This window comes from Pinus tabuliformis, chromosome 6 (assembly GCF_031772625.1).
Source record: "Pinus tabuliformis cultivar Carrire ecotype Pingquan chromosome 6, CPIR1, whole genome shotgun sequence".
Taxonomy (NCBI): Eukaryota; Viridiplantae; Streptophyta; class Pinopsida; order Pinales; family Pinaceae; genus Pinus; species Pinus tabuliformis.
The window spans coordinates 2098476939-2098504009 of record NC_142292.1 but is presented as its reverse complement, the minus strand read 5'-3'; the positions used below and the strand labels follow the sequence as shown (position 1 = coordinate 2098504009).

Sequence of the window (27071 nt, the reverse complement as noted above, 5' to 3'; positions counted from 1 at the left end):
AATGTTGTGGAAATGAGGTGGAAAATTATGGGGGAGTTAAAGTGGAGTCCCAAAGTGATGTGGACTCCTTAAATCAACGAAAGGACATGTGCTCAAATAAAATCGAATTTCTGGCATTAAATGAAAAAGCTGCTTGGAAATTCGAATTTGTGAAGTTAATGCACATTTCGGAAGATTGAGGAGAATAATTGGTGGAGATTTTTGTGGAAAATTGTCCCCACATGGGTTACCACCCATATACACTTGTCATTCCACCATAAAATTCGAATTTGGCACATAAGGGAAGAAGAAAATGATGTCCACTTGCCAAAATTCGATTTTTACACTTGGCATTGGAGCTCCATTCAACAAATTCAAATTTATCTTTAGGATTGTCACCTCATGCCACTTGTTTAATCACTTTTACATTGGGATTGGCTCCAATGCCATTTGTCATTGTCATTCTTCATTGGGATTTGCTCCCAACTCTCTATATAATAGAGCCATGGGCTCTCACATTGTATAAGATTGTTACTAGCTATTGTGCTTGCGGAAGCGCTGCTGCTTTGTACACTTTCAGAAATATCAATAAAGACTTTGGGGTTTCATTCATGAGGTGTTCCTCATTTTCGAGTGTGATGAATTGTTGAGCATTGGTATAATTCCTTTTACTCATGCTTTGATCTAATTTGCTTCCATATGCTCTTGTAGATTTGTTAATGTAGAGCTATCTTGCATTGACATTTGATTTAGAAGTATGCTCTAGGTATAGAATGCTCTAGTTGGTTTTAAATAAATTTCTAGAGTTTTTTATCATTGTTTATTGCTAAATCTATATGGAACTAATTCTTTATTGAAGTTTTGTAGAGGAAATATCTTGTTGGGGTTACAGAATCAAGCGTGAGGAGAAGTCTTTGGAGAGACCAACCCACTCTTGATACATTCTTAAAGGAGTTCTCATTTGTTCTTTGAACCTTCATAGTCTTATCATACAAAATGGTTTTGCAAGGATTTCGGCACATAGCTTGTGCACAAGCCGAGAACTTCTAAATTTAAATCTCTTTTAAAAAAACATTGTACTTCATTTCTTTCATTTGCTATCTAAGAGTTTGAAGATGGCTAAGCAAAGACGAGAGTTTACTCTCACTCTTTAGCTTAGCCTTTTGTAAATTATAATTGTACATATGCATTCTATCTTGCTAATTTTTTTATTAGTACTTAATTTATTTTGCAGTCATTGTTTGGATTGTTTGCTAACTCCTGTGTGGCAGATTTCGAAGAGCAACTCCCCGCAACATCTAACAAGTGTTTGCAGGACCTTTGGCAAGTGTTGGGGGTTCGATTTCCAAGGATGTCGTGAGCCCTTTTGAGGCTTATTTTGGCCAAGTTGAGTTCACTAGAGGGCTGCCCATTTTCCTCTTTAATCAGTGGGCATTTGGAGGAAACTCACACCTTGTTTCCCTTGCATAAGTTTTGTGAGATCTTGTCACTACTTTCTCAAGAAAGGAGGTCTAGTGTCCAAGTTTCAAGCAATTATTGTGAGGACTCTCCTTGAAGTATAGTTGAGAACTTTGAAGGTCCCTCTTCTCATTGTAATATTAATAAAAGATGTAACTTGCTTGTGGGAGCTTGGGATTTCTCCCATGGTATCCTATCTCCCCATTTAGAGGGAGGCTTCTCTTGAGTGGATTGACATTTGCATGGTTTAATCTTTCATACTTCATTCACTTACATGCATACTTTAATTGGGAACTAACACAACCTCACTATCACATTTCATTAAGTTAAAGTTTGTTACAATTTCATTTGAGCTTTGCATTTTCTTTCTCATTGTTGCTTGGAGCTACAAGTTTACACTTTACTTTGGGCAATTCATCCTTTACATGCAAGCATTTTATATTCTTAACAAACTTTGATTCGTTTCCATTTACCTTGGTAAATTGTTTCATGAGCACTTGAATACATGCTTCAATTTTATGCTACATCGTTATCTTGAATATTGGAGCAATTTATTGTCATTGTCTATTTGAAACAAATTTTACTTTCAAGCAAATTACTTGTATCATTTTAATTCATTGATGAAACACATGCAACACTTCTAAACTAATTTTATTCCTCCAATTGAAATTATAATTGCAACTTATGTTGAACACTATTTCATTTTCAAGCATTGCAAATCAATCTCTTTGAAGCATTTGCATGTATCATTATTTTAATTTGGGGAATTAACACAATTTGCATTTCATCTAGGCATTTTAGTGTAGGAAGGCCCCAAACCTCATTAAAATTTTACCTCCAACATAAGTTGGTTGAAGTAGACATCTTAGGGATCCTCTACTCCTCTATTGTCTCCTCACTGTGAGATCCATATCATTGGGCGAGGGTGAGATTTGAGGATTGAAGAGTTAAATTGTAATCTTTGTTGTAAAGCTAATTAATAAAATTAATCAATAACACTTTCCATTACATTTACTTTACTTGTCTCTTGATGATTTGAGTTTTCATATGCAAAGTCTATTCCAAAAGCAAGTATTGTAATCATTTCAAACAAGTGTTTTCCTTTCATGTTTCAAGTCCAATTGCATATTGATGTCTTGGTTTAGCACTTCCTTTCTTTTACATTTCCAAGTTAATTACTATTTTTTGGGTTTTGGCAAGATATGTTTCACAAGTTTTGATTTATAAAGTTGATTATCTCAAAAGCAATTTGTATCTTACATATCTTGTGCTAATAATTTATATTTATATTTCAGGGTTACTTTGTTTTCTCTTTTGAGAGCATTGCATTTTACTTTGAGCAAATATATCTTTAAATTGTTGAGCAAATTCTTTATAAGGCACTGGTTTTATGGTTTTTTTTAATCATATTAATGATTGGCATTGTTATTTCAAGTTGCTCACTTCATATTTGCTCATAAATCCTTAAAAGTAATCCATTTTCACTATAACGCTCTCCTAGAAACTCACATCTTTTAACTTAACTTTTCATTAGGGACCACCCCCCTTAGCTAACCTAGGAGATAGCTCAAACGGAGAGAGTCGGGATTAGTGTGACAGCCCCTTCTCTGAGTTCCCTGCCACCAACCACACCTTGTGGGGTTGAAGGCTTTTCTCACTGACTTTTAGGTAGGTGTAGGTGGCATGGTCAACAAGGAGTAATAGAAACTGCTATGTACATTCACTTCATGACAGGAGTTCATGCTTTTCTTTTGTTATTCTTTGCACCTAGAAGCACTATTATTTTTTCATGTCACAATATGCCCAAATACTTTTGTCAAGCAAGCAACAAACCTGTGATAAAGTCGTTTTGAAGCGAACAAAGTTCCTTCTGTAGATTAATTACTCCAAAAGTCTTGGAATATAAAGATATCCATGAGGATACAATTATTATATATTAAAATGAATAAGAATGATGATGAATTTTCAAATGAGAACGAGAGGCTTGCTTATATATCAGGCAAGTGTCTCTTCATGAAGAATCATGTCTCATTTAGACATGCCTCTTCAGCCTAATTACTAGTTAACTAATAATTATTTATGCTTATTATCATTTACATTATTTTACATTATTTATATATATTTTATTTGTTACATTGCCTCTTTCCTCAAAAAGCTTTGTCCTCAAAGCTTGTCGATGACAAAGGCTTGATCTCTTTTTCGGTTTCGAACGTCTTTCTCTCTCGAGATAGTCATCCTCGTCGATACAAGTTGATATGATCTTCTTAGTGACAAACAGAATTGTCGCACTGAAAAGGGATCAGACCATCCCAGATTAATCTTTTGTATAACATTCTGATCATTGGAATTTTGTAACGACTTGTCATCGTAGGAATGGAATGAGGTTACATTACTCTTCTCTGGAACATCAGTTTGTTGTTTCTGGTCTGAATGGTTTAGATATGTAGCATGGTTGATTCATCTATTCTCATGATTCAGATGCTGATATGGGACTTTACTTTCCCTTATTAGGTGTGTGGAAATTTTTTGATTTACTTCAGGGGATGATGTTGTTGAGTTTGTTACCACACCTTCACTTGGGGTGTTTATCATCTGAACCGCAACATCCAAGCGCGTCTTTCCTTCAACTTGCTTGTCTTCTTCCTGAGTTGTGACATTCACTGGATCGGTATTTGTTATTTTGTCATCAACTTGAATTCCTACATTTGATGCTTCCTTCTTGATAAGTTGTTGTACTTGGTTTTCTAATGATTTCTTATCCTTCTTAAGTTTCTTAATTTGCGTCAGCAATTTTTCACTATGGTTTTTAAGTCGGGAAACTTCTTCATTTTTGTCAACAGTGATTTTGTCAATTTCTTTTTGCATATTTTGTAATACTTTTTTACCTTTTTGAGAAATTACTTTTGAAATATCTGAGATATTTTCTGGTGTTACTGAATTTGGTTTCAGTGTAAAATCTTGGAGCGTTATTTTCTTCTTCTTGTAAGAAAATGTTAAAAACATTTTCTTCGTATTTACGATGACAGATCCTAGAGTTTTCATCCAGGGTGATCCCAAAACAATGTCACTATCGTTAAAACATAAGGTTTTCACAGTGAATTGTGAGGTAAAAGTATAATCTCCAATATTTAGGTGTAGATTGCTTATGTCGTATTGTTTGTTACATGTGCCAAACTTATTTGTTTCTACTACATTTGATTCAGGATCACCAATTGGTTAGCACATTTAGGTCTGACATAATTACTTTTTTTAGTAGGACTGATAGAGATTATGATGTCTCTTCCTGCGAGTGATCCTTTGATTTTAAATAGTGTGTAAACACATGTACTAAAGGTTTCAGGAAACCTTTCGTTACTAGTCTCCATTTTTGCCTCGATGTTTTTACGTAAACAATATGTCAACTAGAGCTATTTTTATTATAAAATATCACTTATTTCTTCTATATATATTTTTCAAATATTTTCCTTTAATGTGGATTGTTAAAAACTTGAATACCCTTTTATTAAAAAAAATACTCCTTTATATTGTTGCCCTCTATATATGTATGTATTTCTTTATATTAAGACCCCTTTTTCAAAATGACTTTATTATCTTATAATAATAATAGTTTCACTTCTTCTTTTTTAATAATAAATTGGTCCTTTTTTATATACTTAATTACTCCCTTGATAAATTTTTAATGTCACCCCACTTAATAAATATAAAGGTCACGTCTTTTCATATGACACGGTCACGATGTTAAAATACCATGGGCTATTACCATGGGTTGTTTTTAAAACCTCCGTTAAAATGTTCTCCATGTAAAAAGTAAAACGCATTCCTTTTGTTTTTTTGTTTTTTTTTTTTGAACTTTTTAAAATACCATGGGCAATTACGATGGGTTGTTTCTAAAACCATGGGCTTCTACCAAGTGATTTTAAATCTTCTTCTTCTTTTTTTAATATAATTTGATTTTTTTTGTTCTTTCATTTTTTTTACTTTTTCTTCTTCTTCTTCTTATTTTTAATTTATTTACTTTTATTTATTTTTGGTTATTTTTTTTTTAATGGCCAAAGGTCAACTAGCGAATTGGAGACCCTCCAACTAGCGAATTTTCTTTTAATTTTAATTTTAATGGCCAAAGCCCTAGAAAAATGGAGAAAAGGAGAAACTCCCAAATTCTGAGCAAAATGCTTCAATTGTACGGCAACACGGTTGACGAATTTCGATAGCCAAGGACCTAGATCGGAGAACGAGCTCTGTGCACCGGTTAAGCAACTTAGAGGACCGAACTGCTCTGATACCAAATGAAGTGAACAAAGTTCCTTCTATAGATTAATTACTCCCAAAGACTTGGAATATAAATATATCCATGAGGATACAATTATTATATATTAAAATGAATAAGAATGATGATGAATTTTCAAATGAGAACGAGAGGCTTGCTTATATATCAGGCAAGTGTCTCTTCATGAAGAGTCATGTCTCATTTACACATGCCTCTTCAGCCTAATTACTAGTTAACTAATAATTATTTATGCTTATTATCATTTACATTATTTATATATATTTTATTTGTTACATTTGCCTTGGAGATACTTTTAAGAATTATTTCAGCTCTACCCGAAATTGATCAGCACCATAAATCTAACCTACAAAATGTCAGGGCCCACCCCAACTTCAGTGCTTGCTGTGATCTATACTGATAGTACCTGATTCACCCCTATTCCAACTCAAAATGACAAGTAATTCACTGATATTTAAAGTCCTTCCCATGTCCTCTGCTAGTGGTAGCAATGGCCCTTTATGTCTTCATTCAGTCTCCAGATGATGGGTCCATTGTTTCATACATCGGATGATCTCATTGGAGAGTATCTATATTTTTCATTCCCTAGATTATTTTAGTTTTTCCTGTATTATTCAAGAATCTACTAAGAATGTGAAATCCTTCTTCTGAGAGGGTAATTGAAGCCAGAAGTCTTCAACTTATTGTACAAAACACGGGACAACTTATGATTCAAAACATTATTGAAAACACTTAACAAACAATTAGGCTTGTGATTTGCAAGTCCCGCTAAATAAGGCAGACTATAATTTAAATTCTTGAATATGACACTTCAAGATGGAAGACTCTGGTTGACAGTGCTACCTTTCCTGCCCCTAAACAATTAGGGCATCTTTCAGTCGTAGGGGGCAATAATGGCTGGTCCGAACCATTGACAGTTGCTACTGGTTCAACAAGCACAAGTGAGCCTGTGCTGGAACAACGGGCGCAGGCCAAATATCCTGTAAAGCAGTAAAATACAACAAAAATTAGCATAAGTATAGCCATGCATTTTTCATTCTTCAAAGAGGTTCAATGGGATGTGGAATATTAATATGAGATAAATTAAACTGGTAAAAAATAATAAAAAATTACAAGAAAAATCAAAGAAAAGAAGAGAAAATAGATACTAATTGGTTCAATCATAAATGGAAGATCATAAAGCCTGCAGAGAACATACATTATTTTGGCATTCCCTTTGTTATGCATCAACAGAGAAATTTTCCTTGAGCAAATGTGTGTACTCAGTTCTGAGCATGTGCATGAGCATACATTTTCGATATTTTACACGTCTTCCTGCTAATTTCATCTATCATGTTGAGCACCTATCTTGAAGGATTCGTTCACTTTTCTACATGCTATTCTTGGCTTTGATAAACATCACGATAAGCTGCTTGGAAGATTATGAGTGGATCAATTTTCGGAAAGGTATTTATAAAAAGTCCATGTTAGGCACTTTTCTCAAAAGGAATGTGATAATTTATGGAGATAATTTATCCATGTTTTGAGGACCATGTTTGGACCTGCTAGGCACTAGTGTTGGAGAGCATACAAGGTGGATTATGCCTATGCGTTTTGGAAGAGAGACTTGCAGATTCAATAGAATTTTAATGCCTCTTCTGAGACATGCTAATTTTGATTTGCATGCCCAGATCAGCACTCGGGAAGACAGATAATATTAAATGGGGGTGCTATTTCATATTCTATCTTTAGCATCGAAAAAGAGATCTAAAGCAAGTGGGTATGGAGTGCCACATCAGTAATCTGCATACAGTTTTCATGATGTTTCCATTCTCGCCTTAACTTTTCAGTTTTAGTGCAGTGCTTGGAATGATATTGTCAGCGGAAGAATTGACAATGAATCGGTATCTGTTGCTGTGGATTCTTTCATTGGTTCTTGCATCTAGCGTTTTCTCAAATCAGCGAGACTTCAGCTCTCACTTCACTTATTTTATTATTTATCCCACTCCATAAATCCCTAAGAAAAGACACCGATCATTAAAGCTTAAATTTTTTTCTTATTCCCTGCTGGTCTGAGGGTGATAGCACCTTTAGTTGATGATAAAGCATGCAGACAAGCATGTAGTTAACAAAGATTTCAGTGGGTTTGTGCAGGAAACAAAGAATATTGTCAAAGCTACAAATTTTGGTGAACTTTCAATTTGACATGCACTGACTCCAAAATGGAAGGAGCATTAGAAGTGCAAATCTATTGTTCCTAAGCTGTCCACCTGAAGGACAAGTTCCCGGGACAATAGTATGCAGTTCCCTATTGCCAATCAATGAAAACAGATATGGCCAATTTTGGGAAAAAAATCAAGCTTGGAATAATCTCAATCTTCCCCTTTTTAAGAAGGTTATGATTGTTGAAAGAATTATAGCAACAGGGCATATTTATTACTCCTGTACCTTTACCTCTCAAGAAGCCAATCAAATACTAGAAAACATACTCAAAAGTTTTCTATCAGGCAAGCAGGGTAGAGTGAAAGAGATTCCTCTGGTCACTTGGGATATTTGCATTTTACCAATGGATCAATACGGATTGGGCATCTGTAATATCCCAAATAATTTTTTTGCAGAAAATTTGCTTCAGAATTTATGCCATTAATTTCACAAACACATTTCACAAATTGAAACCATAACATTAATCGACAAACAGGAAAATATGAACTGCAACTGAAAATTGACAGAATGCACATGCAGTGGAACTCAGACTTATTCTATTAATATAGAAAATGCTAGTACAAAAACTGGAAATGGCTGAGGTAATGGCCTTGTTTCCCACCACTTGTGGGTATTATGCATGGAAGAATTTTTTTCTCCTAGATGGTCCTCAACTGGCAGCCAGTAGCCCCTTTCAGCCACCAGATAGCTCGATGTGCCATTATGTCTACCACCTAAGCCGACTATGTGGTCCCTCGCGCATTTGTTATGATTGTATGTTTGAAGGTGGGCCTCCCAACTCCGAAAGTATGGCTTTTCATTGGTATAGTTGAGTAATTTTCCTTATTTGTCATGGGCACTTTTGGGCATTGATTGGTAGGGGGATTCAACTGAAAGAATGGGCTAGGTATGTACTCTTGTCTCCACTGCCCGATTTCCCAGTTAGCCTTGTATCCTAGTCCCGTGGGATGTCCTTTACTGGCCATTAGCTTTAGGCACTACATGGGAAATCCTGATTTTGGCTCTGTGGTCCCGCTTCCCGACACCATATACCTTCCACTCATTTTAGCCCCATTCACCTCTTTTCCCATCCGGGTCCACATGTGTCCGTTAGGTCCACATAGGGATAGCCTCCCCCTCCCCTTTTCCACACCTTGGGTTAGGCCTGGAACGATGCCCTGAAGGTTGATGCAGTTAAAAAGAAAGAAAAAGCATAATTTGGCCACTATCAACAGGGAATGTACCACAAAATGCAAAAGATGGTTGGGACATACAAATTTAGCACATGGAAAAAGCCAAACATGAGCTCTATGTGAATATTGTTGCAGCAATTAATTTATTTCTCCTACTTATTTACAATAAGTTATTCACCAATGCTTCAGTAAATATCAAAATAAATTCAATTGCAGACTTCACAAATTAAGAACTAAAAATTAAAAGGCAAGAGAAACATCAGCGTATGAACAATCACATTGACACACTTGTTTTTGGACAATCGTCCCTGGATAAACCCAATGTGGGAAAATCGGTGCAGCAAATCTAAGGGTTTCTATTATTGGCAATAAATATCTGAATACAATCTGGATGCCCCAGAGAAAATGGGAATGTGAAAATTTCAAACATGAAACTCTACTGTAGTAACTGATTTATTTCTCCTACTTATTTTTCACAATAAGTTATTTACAAAACCCTTCAGTAAACATCAAAGTAAATTCTACTGCAGTGGTCACATAATAACATATAGAAAAGAACAAAGAAATACAAGCACAAGAATCAATCACATCAACACAGTTATTTTTGGAAAATCGTCCCTGGAAAAACCCAATGTGGGAAATCCAGTGAAGCATGTGAGGGTTTATTTATTATTCTTCAGCAACAATCTATTTACAAGGAATGATTTTGCAGCACATAGAGAAACCTTCAAGAAAACACCTGAGATAATTTTCCTCCTCCCTTTGGAGAAATTCTGACACCCTAGAGACCCTCCAGCCTTCACTGCATCAACTCTACGTCATTTGTGAGAACTACGTCCCTAGCTATGCTATCTCTCAAAGCTCTCCCTCTGCGTTGTCTCTCTGAAGCATTGCGTCACCTCCTCCTCAGTGTCTGACTGATGTTGATACCCTCCTCTTCCTTTATGCCGCAACTCTCCCTCTCAAATCGAACTCTTACTCCTTGAGAATCGATTTCCCTCGGGTTACTGAGTATTGGCCCGGTGTATCTCTAAATGACTCTCAAGTCTCCATTTATACTTTTCCTGTTGAGATATCAACGGTCATGATCTTATTTCTAATCAACGGCTAAGATTAAATTAGACTTGATCCTCGTCTCTTAAGAACTTCTCACCCATATTTTCATTAATACCCATTTATATTTATATTTTCCTAAGTTTAGACATAGGAACCCCATTAAAAAGATTAATTATTTTAATAAAATACAATCCAGGTGGAATTTCACCAACCGATTTTTGGGTCTTGGAGATCTCATGTGTTCTAGCCCCTCCACAAAATTTTGGAGCTAGAGCACAACCGATGCTATCCAAAATCAACACTCCCTCTTAGCGAGGAATGTGCTCTAGTAGTAGAAATATCACCCTGATCCACAACATCAGTCCTCTGCACTGCTGATGCTCGACCCACTGCCTTTCATCCACTACACTGTTGCAACCTGTACTGCTGCCCATGACATTGCCACTGTCATTGCTGCATCTGTACTACAACTCCCTCTCAATATGATGCCCATAGCACTGCTACTGCTAATTGTTGCACTACAACTCCCTGCACTATCCGCTTCTACTACTGAAATGGATTCTCAATCATCCCCATCTTCTCCTTGAAATAAACAAACTTTGTTCTTCCTAGAGCCTTAGTGAGAATGTCTGCCACCTGTTCTCTTGTCGGAGTGTACCGTAACTGTACTGCTCCTCGCTAGACACAGTGTCTGATAAAGTGACACCTGAGGTCAATGTGCTTCGACCGATCATGAAAAATTGGATTCTCAGAGAGCTTGATGCAACTTTGATTATCACACAAAATATTGGTCGCTTCCATTCTTCTCCTGAGTAGATTCACAAGCAACTTCCTAAGCCATATGGCTTCACACGATGTTGTGCTAGCTGCCATATATTCAACTTCAGCTGAGCTCAGAGCTACGGATTTTTGTTTCCTACTACACCAGGAGGTCATTCCTAATTCAATCTTGAAACTATACCGAGTGGTACTTTTCTGATCTACTGAACTTCCAGTCCAATCTGCGTCAGTGAACCCACTCAGCCTGATGTCATTGCCTCGGGTGTACATTAATCCATGCTCAATTGTTCCTCGTACATATCTAAGAACATGCTTGGCTGCTGCCCAGTGTGCCCTCTTTGGTTGCACCATGAACTGACTGAGGGTGTTGACAGCATAACAAATGTCTGGCATGGTATTGACCAGATACATTAGGGACTGTATGAGTTGCCTGTACAAGGTGGGATCGACTTCTTTATCTTCAAATGCATCAATTTTCTTCTAGTTGGTAATCATTGGAGTAGCCATAGGTCTACAGTCCTGCATTTTGAACCTTTTCAAAATCTCTGTAGCATATCTTTCCTGTCCAAGGAAAATTTCACCCTTATACTGCCAAACTTCCAACCCCAGAAAATAATGCATCCCTCCCAAATCCTTCATCTTGAATTCGATAACTAGGTTTTCCTTGCAATCTTTGATGAGCCTGGATGAATCAGTTAGAAAAAGGTCATACACATATAACACCAGAATTAGAGGCCCATTCTCTACAATCACATAGTAGAGGTTGGGATCTGCGTCACTCTTGACGAATCCCATCTTCTGCAAGTAACCTTCAATTTGATTGTACCATGCTCTAGGTGCTTGATTAAGCCCATACAGGGCTTTCTTCAACCTGCACACATGAGCTTTCTTCTCCTGTGTCTCAAAACCCTCTGGTTGTTCAATGTATACCTCTTCTTCTATCACCTCATTCAAGAACGCAGTCTTGACGTCCATCTAGTGAATCTCCCACCCCATCTGTGTTGCAAGGGATATCACGGATCTAATAGAAGTATACTTAGCTACTGGGGCAAAGGTTTCTTTGTAGTCTATTTATCCTTCTGAGCATACCCCTTAGCCACGAACCTGGCTTTGTATTTTTCCACACTGCCATCTGCAGCATATTTGACTTTGTAGATCCATCTTGAACCTACAACTGACCTGTTCTGAGGTCTAGGCACCACTTCCCAGACATCATTGACAATTATGGAACTGTATTCCTCCACGATAGCATCTACCCATACTTGATGTTGAATGACATCCTGAAAACTAGAGGGTTCTCCAACCTAAGCCACCAAAGCTTGGTATCTATCTAGTTGTCTGCACTCCCTTTTCTCATTCCTAGGAGCTCCAACGAAATTCTTTGCATCTCGTAGTATCTGTCAAAGTTCCCTGCTCGTTCTTCCACTGGTAGTGGCTAGATCTATTTGCTCCTCCTGAGACTCCGCCTTCTTTGATACCTCTGGATTCTTGACTTTTGGAGAAACACTGGTGTTGATTTTGTTGTAGTTTCTAAGTCTACTTAGTTAGAAACCCTCCATGCACTTTATCTAATTTATTCCTATCTACTTGTTTTGTTACTTAACAAGTTATTTACAATGTAAATACTGAAAATAAACACTAGTGCATGCTCAACATATTACAGATCAACAACTGAAAGAAACAGAAACAATCACACCATATGACACCATTATTTTTGGACCAATGTCCCCAGAAAAACCAAATGTGGGAAAACCGGTGTAACTATCTAAGGGTTTTCTTATTAAGCAATATCAAAGAACAATTTGGGTGTCGAAACTAGCTTACCCAATAGAGGATTTCCTTGGCAGTAATACTTCTAAGTTTGAAACAAATCTCCGGGCTGAAACCCTGGATAATCCTTCCGGCAGCTTCTCAGCACCAATCTGCCCTAGAAACCCTAGCATCAACCCCTCTTTTCCCAATGCTAGCCCTGCGTCACCCTGGATGGGTCTGCATCAGCTTTTTGGCCCTCTGCGTCAGCAACGATGGCCTCTCTGAGGCTCTGCGCAGATCTCGACTGCTTCTGCGTGACCCTGCGTGAGCCCTGGATGGCTTTGTGTCACTCTCCCCGGCTACTGCGTTGCTCTCCCGACATTATCTCTGTCTGTCTATCTCTCTGTATTCAATGCCCCTCAGCTACAACTCCTGATCACTAATTCTATCTCTCTTAGCAAACCCCGCTCTAGAGAATAGAATGACTGATTACTTTAGTGTATTCTCCAAGTGACCCTCAAACCTCCTCTTATACTTTTCCTGTTGACATATCAACGACCGAGATTAAGTCCTTAATCAACAGCTAAGATTAGATCTGGCTTGAACCATGTCTTTTGGACCATTCTAACACAGTTTCATATTAACACACATTAATATTTTATTTTCCCTAAGTTTAGACTTAAGGACTCCATTAAAAATATTAATTATTTTGATATCTCCTGAACTATTTAGAATCTGCCCAAACCCTTTCTGGGTATTGGAGATCTCATGTGCCCCAACCTCTCCACCAAATTTCGTGGCTAGAGCACATCCGATGCTACCCCAAATCAACACTCCCTCTTAGCGAGCACTGTGCTCTAGCAATACTCCTCACTGAGTATTACTCTGATCATCCGGCATCGGTCCTTGCGCTGATGCTAGGCCTGCTGCCGCCATCCTCTGCATTGATGTATCTTGTACTATTGCCCATGGTTTTGCCACTGCCACTGCTGCATCTGTATGATAGCTCCCTTTGCATCCATGCTGCTGCTAGTCCTTCCTCCCAGCACTGCATCCGCACTGCACCTCCTCTCATCATGTTGCATCATTTTGCCCACTGCTGCACTACAACTTAGTCACTGAGAAGTAAGTAACTGATCTCCCAACTCTGACCTCTTTGTTAGGCTAGAGACCCTCCTGATGTTAAAGCTCCCTCTGCCGCGACAAGTGCTCCCTCAACTGACCTCTGCACTGCTGCAACAACTCCCTGCATCTCGCACCATTGCACACCTCTCTGTGCCATCCCAGACTAGTGCAACACTCTTGTGCCTTTCGCACTGTTGTAGCTTGCTAGCCTCGCGCTGTCTCAAGACTCCTGCACTACAGCTCTTTCTGCCACTCCATCCGCATCTGTCTCTACCCAGCTTAGCCAGTCCTGCTACTCCTCTTCGGGGCTCCCTAGAAAGGTCTAATCCAAGAGGTTGAGTACCTCGAGGACCTGCCCCTCATCGTCTGTAGTCCACCTGACTACCACTTGATGTCTCCCCACTTCTGCTCAAGTGGTGCGTGTGCACTCATGGCATAGTCATCGTCTGTCAAAACTTCCTTCTCAAACTAGCAGGGTCCTAGGAGGGAATTTATAGAGAAACTACTAGTTCAAGGGGCAACAATGGAGTGATTTCCCACTGCCACCTCAAATAAGGCTCCCTGCTCTTTAAGAACTTTCACCGATGGGAGGAGACTTGGTATAAGACGGATCACAAGGATGAGTAGATCAGTGAATGGATAGAGGGTGATTCTTAAAGCCTATTCACAAGAGAGATTCAATTATATGGCTTACTTTCTTAAGAAGCAAGGTGATGTGCTCTCTTGGAAGGGCTAGGAGGATACTTAAGCCTAGGGTTTGAGAATATCTCTTGACAAGAGGCTTCCGAGGCCTAAGGATCCTTGTGGAGAAATGTCTTAGATGTAATCCTTGTAGAATATGAGTTACAAAGTTGTGGGATCACAGAGAAGCCAAGTGGACCCAAACTAGGTCCACCGTATGATTGATCACTCAAAGAGGGACTTGACCTTATTGGGGAGGAGAATAGGATCAAAGGATTAATTTTCTTTTGAAATACAAATACAATGACCCAAGTGAGGACACTAACCCAAATCAGCCTAGGGCAAGAGATGGTCTCGTGGATAGGGCTTGCTATTGTTCGTGTTCAGATATGAATCCTGCAATTCACCGAAGCCCACGTTATTTGTCAACCCGAGGCTCGACTAGTTATTTCAAGGCTATCATGCAAGGTATATGTAGGACACAGTTTCCCTACCTAGCATTGAACATTTAATCATAACATAACAATGTGTAACAACAAGTTATGACTGTAACAACAGGTTAAGACTCACAACAACACACTGAAATCATTACACAACAAAGAGATAACACATCGAAAAACAGCGCCTGGTCAGGAGAGTGGGCCCAACTCCCTGATCAAGGCTATGGCAAGATCGAGATCTATAAAATACTCAAAAGATCAACAATTGTATTAATCAAAATATCATTACAGAGGTCTGTTGTTACAACTCAGAAATCTCCCATATCTCTTAGCGGTGGCTTTCCCAGCCCCGTAATCACTACTTATACATTTCATTAACAACTAATAGTGCCTAAGATTATGGTAGTTGTCTGCTTGCAAATACATAGCGATTCTTGAGATATAATAGAATTCAAAGATAGCACTTGTGCTAGTCGATAGGTTGAACCACCGTTGCAGTTGATATCCAAAGATAGCGCTGCCAGCTCGATAGTCATCATATGTTGAATCATGCTTTTGATCATCATTCCTCCAAATCTGCACGGAAACTTAAGTTAGCAAGTCACTTTAGGCAATAATCCCCTACGACTACGCTTCATTGATTAACAATTCACAAAGACATGACAATAGGTGTACCTTTGCTGTTTAGAATACAAATTGACCAACAAGGACATGAAATGAGTACAGGAAAGGGATAAAAGACGGGTAAAAAGTGGGCAAATTTAGCAACCAACATCTCCCCCCAACTAGCCTTTCTGCATGTCCTCATGTAGCTCGTCTCCTGCGCAGATCTGTGTTAGAGCCACTGTGGTCAGCATGGAGCTATGCGAGGTCATATTTCGCGGCCATTTATGTTCCGGGAACCTTGTATCCATCTGTGTGAAGGACTTCCTTCCACCAATCCTTGTGTACCACATAAGCTGGTGTGTATTGCTCAGCTGGCAACCAAACAATGGGAAAACGAAATCTCAAACCCATCCATCAGGTCCCACAGGTCTGAATACATGTGATATATCGTGGTATTCTGTCTAAAGCCTGAACAAAATTAGGGGCCCCAAAAGGTTTGCATATCCTTACTGCAGATGACGACAACACCCATCGTTTCTGACAGTCGGCCTGGGCCTCCTCTTGACAAGTAAAAATTTGCTTTGTACACATGTCAGTGCACCACTTCTATGTTGCTAGCATCTGACCCTTCCGTCCTTCTATTCCCAAGAAGGTACGATGTTTGTTAAAAATATTCACAACCTGACAATGCTCTGCTCGAACTACAAGTGGCATGTTCGCTTGGTTCTCTTCGAACGTGTCGAAGGCTTTCTTCCACTTAACCTAGTTAATCATGAAGGAGGTGAAGGCTCTCAACTGAATATCCCCCACATATGGCATTGGATTGAATGATTGATCGGTCCCCAAAAAATAATCGTGCATGTAGAGTTCGCACATCAAGTGTTGGTTCAGGATATTGTGACCCCTCAGGATCCGCAGAAACTGTATCAGATCTTCGATTTCATGGCTTATCTCCTGATGGATGCTCTCCAAACAGAAGAACAGGTACTGTTCATGGAGGAACAAAGCATAACTATGAGCAGGAGGTCGGCATGCCATTACCTGTTGCACCAGAGCAAACATTTCATCTTTGTCAGCCTTCAGTAGTTGCACTTGCTCTTCTAGTTCCTCAATCCTTTTCTGCTGCTTTTCCTGTTTCTGCTTTGCTTTCTCCATCTGGGTCATGTAATCAGTCACTACTTTCGCAGCTTGTTCTCGAATTCCTCTCACTCCTTCTCGGTGGGCTTCCAAAGAGATAGACCCCCGTTGAAGGCGAGATGTAGTAGCCTACCATTTCTAAATTTTTGCAGTGAACAAGAATTCTCGCGACTCAAACAGATGCAAAAATGACTCAGTATGTATTGTTGCTGAAGTGGTTTCAACTCCAGGATTTGCAGCAACCCGACCGACATTCCTCTTATGCTTCCTCACTTGTCTTCTAAGCGTAACACCTGCTTCCTTAACTTGATAATCTCCATTTTTAATTGCATATTTTCCTTAAATTGCGACTGGTACCTTTCCTGGATGGGGGGCTTCTCTTTGCACATTGTTCAATGAATTCTTGTTTGATAATGACCTCCTCCATTGGTCTCACGGCCGGTGTTGGATTTGGCAGATTGATGTCAGGAAACTCGTCAACCAGTTCCTGTTTCACCCTTATTTCTTCTCTCTGCTCCTCAACTCGGGGGCGGCCCAACATCTTCTTCCGCAGGTCTTGAAACCTCCACATCTTCCCTGAATGACTCTGGAGCCACTGCAAGCCCTTGCGGAGTAACATTTTCAACACCCTTTTCCTGTGGCTGCTCTGTTGCCCGGTTATCTTCCTCCATTTGCTCAAAAATTGGTTCTGGCCCTTGCGGGTTGGTACCAACAGCAACGTTTTCTTCCAACGGCTTTGTGCGAACAACATCAGCCACAGTTTCTTCAACTTGTCCCTCGGTCGACATTGGTTCTTGTGTAACAGTGTCGACCACCAGTCCTTCGATTTGCCCAATTTGTCCACTAGTCGACACTGGTTCTTGTGTGACAGTGTCAACAATGGTGCCCGTAGCTGTCCCTACAAATTTTAGTATCGGGGGAGAGATCTTTTCTTTCACCAAGCGTCTAGGGTAGCGAAATTTTCTTGCCCCTCTTTGCAAGGAGGCGGAAAGCGTAAAACGAGGGATATCCTCCTCGATTTCCATCCTTTCAGCACCTATTGTTTCAATTCTTTCTCCTTCCCCTGGATGTTCTGCACTTTCCTTCTCCTTTTCTTCCTGTGCCACCTATTTTTCCATTTCGGCCGCTTGCTCGGCAGTCAACGTTGGTTCTTGTGTAATAGCATCGACTACGACTTCCACTTCTTCCACTGGTTTCTCCATCACTTTGGCAAGCGACGCTGGTTCTTGTGTAACAACATCACCTGTAGTTTCTTCCACTGTCAGCAATTCTTCCATCAGTTTAGCGGTCAACACTGGTTCTTGTGTAACAGTGTCAACTACACTTCCTTCCACCTCCATTTCTCCTGCTTCCAGGTTGGCGGACGACGTGTTATGCTCTTGACCTACGAGAAGATGCCAAAATACCAAATATGCGAAGAAAGATACCCAGAACACAGAACAATAAGAAATAACAACATGTATTTTATTATTCAGAAAGGAAAGCAATGTTCACTTGCCACTTCTAGGGGGCAACCTCCAATAGAGCTGGGCTCAATTAAAAAATAAGACATGACACTCCTCGAGGGGAGTTTCTATCCTTTATATAAGATTCATACATGCAATACCATGGGTCAGTACCATGGTTCTTATTAATACCATCTATCTAATACCATGGCCCATTTGCAACTAACTGTGGTCCCTTCTTTAAATGCGGGTCAACCACTTACAATTATTAATATGGACTTTATTGACTCTTTACTTAACTATAACTATGACTCGACCCTATTACATAAATAAGGGGGTTAGGGTTGGACCCTAACATGCCCTCCCCCATAAAAATAGCCTTGTCCTCAAGGCTGAAGCTGCGGAAACTACTGAAGGACAGTGGCTGGTTCCCAGGTCGCATCTTCTGGAGAGGTTTCTTTCCACTTGACGAGGACTTCCTTAATCGTGTGTTCGCGCAAGTGCCGTTCTCGCGTGTCAAGAACCTGTTCAGGTTGGAGCTAGATTGAACCTTCTTCATCTAATTCCGGTAGACTGGTTTGAATTCGGCAATGGTTCCCAACCACTTTCTTGAGGCATGAGACATGGAAGATTGGATGGATTTTTGCAGTGGGTGGCAAAGCTAGCTTGTAGGCTACTTCTCCGATGCGCTGAAGTACTTGATACAGTCCATAGAATTTTGGAGATAATTTCTGACAACCCTTGTCTTTGAGGGATGTTTGCTTATATGGTTGCAGCCTCAAGAATACCTGATCCCCTTCTTGAAATTTGCGCTCTGAACGATGTTGATCTACCTGTTGCTTCATGCGGTTTTGAGCTTGATGGAGATTCTCTCTGAGGTGGGCCAGCATGGTTGTGCGGTTTTGTAGGAGTCGATCCACTGCTTGTACCAATGTTGCATTACTCGTTATCGGGATAATATCGGCGCGAGGAAAAAATCAGAAAAAAATCGTAATTATCGGGAAATAATCGGAAATAATCGGGAAAAAATCGTTTGGTACAAAAATATTCATTTTTTTCAATTTTTTTAATATCTAAACCATCTACAACATAAAATAAATATATTGACACATAAATATGATTAAAGAACTAATATATAAGATGTTTAATATCATTTCTAGTGCTAAAATCACACATAACATTGAATCATGTCCTGAATAATAAGTCCTGACTCCTAAGTCCCAACTCAGCCTCAAAATATCAACAAAAAATATAATAATGTATCTCATCATGTCATAATGTCATATACAATAAAATAAAGAAAATAACTAAAGTCTAATCCTATTGATTTCCTCTGCCCCTCTTGTGAGAAAATGCCACAGCTTTCTCTTTCCCTCTAGAGGAAGATGCTGGTGCTGGTGGAGTTGGCAGTGGAGTCCGTTATGCTCTAGAAGCTGAAGAACTAGAAGTAGGAACTATAGGAGGTAGACCACGTCCTCTACTGGTGGCAGGGGTAGCCCAGGCAGGTGGTGTCACCTGGAAACATTACAATCTCCCAATCCTGAAATCTTGAAAAACTGATAACTCTGCTGGATTTTGAATGAAATCTAAAATTCTACTTTCTCCATATGAAATCCAATGAGGTCGGAACCACTCTCAAACATCCTGAGTCATTTCATGGTAATGTTAAAAATTTAAGTAAAAGGATGAAAATGAAGATTAAGGAGAATGTCACTTTCACTTTAAGAATTTAACATTACCATGAATAACATATCAATACTAGGGCCTAGACTTGATCATTAAGCTGCCCCACTCAAAAATTATTTGTTTCTTTCAAAACAAATTTCATTTCGAACATTTAGCATCCTTTATAAAACCTCGTTGACCCGACTACCCGCGACAATTTCCGATTTTATCGCGATTTTTTCCAAAAAATCGCAATAATTTCCAAAAAAATGGGGCAAAACAAATACCGGCGATAATTTCAAATAAAACTCGCGATATTTTCGTTTTGCTGAAAAGCTTGCGAAAAATGATAAAATCGCGATAACATCGCGATTTTCACAACACTGGCTTGTACCTTCGAGCATCCTTGGATATAAGAAGTAGGTGAAGGAGGAAGTTGACCATAAACTGTTTCATATGGAGTCATTTTGGTGGTGGCATGATAGTTAGTGTATACCACCATTCGGCAAGAGGTAACCACTATACCCATAGATGTTGCTTTTCTGAAGTGAAACACCTAAGGTAGGTCTCCAGACATTTGTTGACTGCTTCAGTTTGACCATCAGTTTGGGGATGATATGAAGTACTGAGTTGTAGTTGGGTACCTTGTAGCCTGAAGAGTTCCTGCCAAAAGTTACTGGTGAAGATTGGGTCACGATCAGACACAATGGAAGTGGGCATGCCATGCAATTTGAAGATTTGGTCCATGAAAGATTGAGCCACCAAAGCTGGTGTAAAAGGGTCGGGTAGGGTGCAAAAATTAGCACACTTAGAAAGTCTATCCACAACCACCATGATGACTGACTTGTTGCCTGACTTCGGAAGACCCGTAATGAAGTCCATAGAAACCTCCGTCCAGATTGAGGCCGAGATGGGCAATCGTTGTAATGTGCCTGGGGATTTGACTATTTCTCCTTTGTGGCGCTGACACACATCACACTCAGCTACAAAAGTAAGAATGTCCTTTTTCATGCCTGTCCAAAAGAATGAACGTCGAGTGCGAGCATAAGTCTTCTGAAAGCCTGAATGGCCTGTAGTGGGAGATGAGTGCAACTCCGCCAAAATGCAACTTTTGAGGGTGGATGTTGGTGATATCACTACTCTGTCCTTGTAGCGAAGAATCTCATCCTGCCAAGAGTAGCCCGTTGTGGAATTTGGATCCGCCTGCAATTTATTAATGAGTTGGGAGAGCAAAGGATGTGAAAACCATTCCTTGCGAGCCTCTTCAATCCATTCTGGAATGGGAAGGGAGATTGCGAGCAGGGTGCTTTCCTCCTCAAATTGGCGTGATAAAGCATCTGCTACGACATTTTCACGCCCTTTCTTATAAATTATCTCATAATCATATCCCAACATTTTGGCGAGCCATTTATTTTGTTGTGGCGAGGATAGACGTTGCTCCAAAAAATATTTAAGGCTTTGATGGTCTGTGCGGATTTGGAAACGCTGCCCCAATAAGTATGGTCGCTAGGTATCATCTGCATGTAAGATGGCCATCATCTCCTTCTCATAGGTAGATTGTCCCAAATTTTTCCCACTTAGTTGATGGCTAGTGAAGGCCAAGGGTCGACCTTCTTGCATTAAGACTACCCCAATACCTGTACCTGAAGCATCACATTCAATCACAAAAGATTTGGTGAAGTCGGGAAGTGCTAATATGGGAGTGGAACCCATGGCATGTTTGAGAGCTATAAATGCCTGTTGCGCTTCATCATTCCAGAGAAATGAATTTTTCTTGAGAAGGTGAGTGAGGGGTCTCGCAATGCGACCATAATTGTGGACAAATTTGCGATAGTAGCCGATGAGACCCAAAAATCCTCTCAAGCTCTTCAACGTCTTTGGTTGAGGCCACTCCTGCATTGCCTGGATCTTTTTGGGGTCCACCCTGACACCTTCACACCCCACAATGTGGCCCAAATACTCAACTTCTTCCATGCCAAAAGAGCACTTGGACATCTTGACAAATTTTTATGCTTCCGAAGCAAGTTGCAAGAGCAGATCTACATGTTGAAGATGTGTTGCCCAGGTGCGGCTATAGATGAGGATGTCATCAAAGAAAACAAGGACAAATTTTCTGAGATATGGTTTGAGCAGGTGGTTCACGAGGCTCTGAAAAGTGGATGGGGCATTACAAAGACCAAATGGCATGACAAGAAATTCATAATGGCCTTGATGAGTTCGGAAAGCAGTCTTTGGAATGTCTACTTCTTTCATGCGAATTTGGTGATAGCCCGAGCGAAGGTCGAGCTTAGTAAAGAATTGAGCCCCATTTAGTTCATCCAGCAAATCATCGACAACCGGGATGGGAAATTTATCTTTGACCGTCAGCTTGTTGAGGGCCCTGAAGTCTGGACACATACGCCATTCCCCATCTTTCTTGAGCACCATGACCACAGGCGATGAGTAAGGACTAATGCTAGGACGAATGACGCTTGCTTCCAGGAGTTCCTTGATGATTTTTTCAATTTCATTCTTTTGGGCGAACGGATATCTATATGGGCGCACATTTGGTGGTTGTGCCCTTGGGACCAAAGTAATGCTATGATCATGTTCCCCTCTCGAGGGTGGAAGCTCATGAGGCTTGTCAAAGACCAACAGATGGTTGTTTAAGATCTGTTGCATCTCAAGATGAATATGAAGAGAAGTGGGTTCGAAGGCCTGGATGGCATTAAATTGGGCTATAACTCCATGGTGGCCCTTTTTTAACAATTTTTCCATCCTATGCGAGCTGATGATAGAGGGAGCACCCGCTTGGAGTCCGCGGAGGGTATGTGTGTGGTTATTCTACTTAAAGCTCATATATAACTCCTAGAAATCCATTGTGATTGGGCCGAGTGTGCAGAGCCATTCAGCACCCAAGAAAATGTCATACCCACCCATGTGTATGGAAAACGTGTGGGTCTTTAGTTGATAATCCCCCATTTGAAGTTTGACATTTTCACAGCGGCCTTCACATTTCATTGTCCCCCCATCAGCGATTTGTACTTGGAATTAGAGACTGCTCTGACAAAACAATGCAGCACTTCAGCGACTCTTTGATGGATAAATTTATGCGTACTGCCACTATCAATCAAGACTACTACAGGGTGATGCTTAATAAAACCTCTGATTTTGAGAGTTTGGGGAGAAGAAATCCCTGCCAAAGCATGAAGCGAGATAATTAGTTCTTCAAGTGTAGCTAGGAGCACATTGTCCACCTGGTTTCCTCATCTTCCTCCTCTGGTTCCTCAAATGGTGGGGCTTCCTCCGATGAACTGTGATCAGTAGCATCAATTTGAAAGAATTTGGGTTCCTTGCATTTATGCCCCAGGGAGTATTTCTCATCACAGTAGTAACACAATCCTTGCTTTCTTCTTTCCGCCATTTCCGCTGGTGACACCTTTTGAACCTTAAGTGTTTGGGTAGTGCTTGGAGCCTGGGTGGGGTGACCCTTGGCTATGAAATTTGGACGAGTCGACTGGGCCGCTAATGCACGTTCTACTTCACGAGCTATCTTGCAAGCATCTAGCCATGAGATTGGGTGTTGCAGTCGGACGTGGGCTTGTATGGCGTCTTTGAGACCACTAACAAAACATTCCAAGTAGAACTCATCTTGTAGACCTCCTATGCGGAAGGCTAAGGCTTCAAAGGCTGTAATATATTCTTGCACTGTTCTTGTCTGTCGGAGCTTAGTAAGACGACCCAAAAAGTTAGATTCATGGTCAAAGCGATCCAAAAGGGCTTTTGCGAATATCTACCAAGTCACGGGCCTTCCATAGCAACATTGATGCCACTGCCACCATTGCCATCTTTCGTGGTCCAAGTACATGCTGCCCACACTTAGCTTAGTCGCATCATCTCTGATGTGATTCAATGTGAAATATTGCTCCATTTGTGCTAGCCATGTGGCCGGATGAGAGCCATCAAATTTATACATGTCCAGCTTGGGTGGTCGCGGCTGGGACTGTTGGTGGTTTCCATAGAAGTGAAGAGAATGGCTAGACTCGCCCTCAATGTTTTCATTAAAATCATATGCCTCTGATTGTTCCCCGGCTTGCCCTTTGTGAGAGTTGCCTGTAAGTTCTGGATCTGCTTCGTTAATTCCTCCAACCTATGTTCAAGGGTGTCTATCTTCTCATTGGCCATAGCTTGAGCTCTGGTTTGTACCATGCACCGATCCGGTGCACTTGTCGTTACTGTGAGAAAAAATTTGGGACCACCCGATTTTTTTTATGCTGACAAGTGAATGGTACCGCCTTGCTCAGCTCATCGACCTGATTCTTATGGGCTAAGTCTCCTATAAGTGTCCCGGGAGTGTCTCAGACTTTTTACTCCGCACTTAGGAATACTGCAGTAGCGATTCTCTGAAAAGTTGCTTCTGCCCAATGTCCTGCGAGAATCCTGCTCAGGTATAGGAGCCCACACAAATAGTCAGATTTGTCAGCAAAGCCCCCAACTGCAGAGAGGAGAAATGTGGCAGTGATCAAACCCCTGCTGCTAGATCTGAATGGCAGATCTAACTGTTGTGATTGCTACAGAACCCAACTGCTGGATCTGAATGGCGGATCTGATAGATCTGATTGGTGGATCTGATAGATCTAAGTGGCGGAACTGATTGTTGCTGCGGCGACCGAACCCAACCTGCTAGATCTGATCGGGCAAAGATGATGCGTGATCGAGAGAGAGACAAGGGAACTAGGGTCTCAAGGAGTGTCAGGTGCTACAGATCGCAATATACATAAGGGTCCGACAGTAGTACTCGGCCCAATCTTTTAGGGCACTAACCAAGGAGGATCAACCGTACCCTTAACCATACAACCCAACTACCCTATCATACGCACGAGTAATCTCCCCGAGTGTTGTTCTCAGTGTACTGTAGCAGCAAGACGGTCGACAGTTTATCTATGGCGAGGTTTCAAGAGAGCCTAGGGGCTTCTGATATACCCAGAGGGTACTTGGAAGACAGTCCATGCGTGGTTCTGTCTAATGTGCTACTACTCGAAGGGGTACCCATAGGGGTTACAAGGGAGTCCAACAAGCGTGACCACCTCTTGCATTTCCTGCATGCATGCCTCCCCAAATCTGCAGGTTTATGCGCTCAACGACAGACCCCATGGTTTAAAGACGTCGGAACACGTCTGTAGCCAAAAAAAAATTCTGCTAGAATGGAGATCCCACCGGCCCTGGAAAGTGCTCTGATACCACTTGTTATGCTCTTGACCTGCGATAAGATGCCAGAATACCAAATATGCGAAGAAAGATACCCAAAACACAGAACAATAAGAAATAACAACATGTATTTTATTATTCAGAAAGGAAAGCAATGTTCACTTGCCTCTTCAAGGGGGCAACCTCCAATAGAGCTGGGCTCAATTACAAAATAAGACACGACACTCCTCGAGGGGAGTTTCTATCCTTTATATAGGATTCATACATGCAATACCATGGGTCAGTACCATGGTTCTTATTAATACCATCTATCTAATACCATGGCCCATTTGCAACTAACTGTGGTCCCTTCTTTAAATGCAGGTCAACCACTTACAGTTATTAATATGGGCTTATTGACTCTTTACTTAACTATAACTATGACTCGACCCTATTACATAAATAAGGGGGTTAGGGTTGGACGTTGGTTCTTGTGTAGCAATGTCGCCTACAACTGCTTCTACCTCCATTGCTTCTGCTTCTGGGTCAGCAATCGTTGTTGGTTCTTGTGTAACAACATCATCTGCGACCCCTTCTTCTTGTGTGATACAACGTGATCCCGAACACCATCTAGGATTAATCTCTTCGCCCTCGCTATCTCCCTTCGGTATTCCTTCAGCGGATCTGCATTCGTGGGGGTAGCTACCACTGTATTAATATATGGCTTCAGGCCATATTCATCTAGAAGAAAGGACATCCTTGCCTTCTAGATGACATAGTTGGAAACATCGTCCAACCTGTCCTGATCTCGTAGTTCGGTAGTGGCCATCTCAGATGATGTCGAAAATCTCCTGTTCCCTTTCTGCTCAGCTACTGCTACTCGGTCGTTGTTGATCTGCAAGGGAATTCGAACTTCTTGAGACTAGAAGTTCCCTGGGGAAAATTTTCCCTCAGTGTGTGCTCTTCTTCCTCCCGACACTAGTTCTGCTCTGGTAATTGCTGCAAAAATGTTGCGTTCAGCTAGAGATTTGCTCTGCGAAGAATACTGGTTGCTCCCTCTGCCTCTACAACCCTCGATCTGGAGAGATCGAATTTTTTTTCCCTCTCTTAGAAAAATCGATTTCTCCTTGTTGACCACTACGTGTCAACGACCCATAGCAGTACACCCCTTTTTTTCGCAAAAGGGATAGTCCCTGATCGATGTGTTCATGTCGTCTAGCTATCATCATTAGCTTGATCACCATATTATAATGTAAACCCATTCTGCATGTGTATAATGTAAATAAGCTTAGAAGATCCATGTCGTGTATGTAATTACCTAGGCAAACCTAATTTTCTGGTGACGATCTACATTCCAGGAGATTTTTTGTCTCACTGATCCATTCTCAGATGATCGGCAGAGTTTTCCTTCCGCCTTACCCCAAAGCCAGAATGGATTTTGTCACTAGGATCTTAGGGGAGTCCTAGTATTCTAGATCGAGTCTATGTAAAAGTGATTTGGGAATAATCATAATTATTTGGTTAGGTTATTTTATTACAAATTGGTTGGTCTGCTAGATTATATTTGTGTCGCAGAATTGGGTAGTCTATGAGAGTCTTTTGCAAATGGGTATTCCCTCTTGAGGTGTAAAAAATTTAAAAATCATGATGTAAAGTGTCTTGAGGGTTGGAAAAATAATTTATCCCCTCATAGATTAATTAATTAAATTTTATGGCCAAAATTAATTAAAATTCTAAGCCAGAAATTTAATTAATTAAATTTAAATTCTCCTAAGGCAAAATTCACCGGTCCTTAAAAATGAAATTTTAAGAGGTCCAGGTACTAAGGTAAATTAATTATTTTGCTAAATTATAAGCCTTCGGTCCTTGGGGTTAAGTTAAAGTCAAAATTTTGAGGAAATTAATTCAAAAATTTAATTTTTGAATTAATTAAAATGCATTTAATTGAAAAATTCGAATTTCCTCAAGAATTTGAAATTTCGACAGATGAGATTAAAAGAAATTTTGATCCTCATCAATGGTCAAGATTGCTTTGACGAGGATCACTCGAACTAGCCGTTGGAGGATTTATCTTTAAATAGGAGGTCATTTGTCAGTCAGTTCATCCGATCTTTTGATCGTG

General features: G+C 40.3%; 1 protein-coding gene across 1 annotated transcript in view; it reads right to left on the bottom strand.

Moving 5' to 3' along the window:
* The window catches only part of LOC149267635 (protein ORANGE, chloroplastic-like), a 440170-nt gene that overhangs the window by 103803 nt on the left and 309296 nt on the right, over positions 1-27071 (bottom strand). The window contains exon 7 of the mRNA XM_089433757.1: positions 6566-6702. Coding sequence (XP_089289883.1) covers positions 6566-6702 — 137 coding nt within the window. The remainder of the gene's footprint in view (positions 1-6565; positions 6703-27071) is intronic.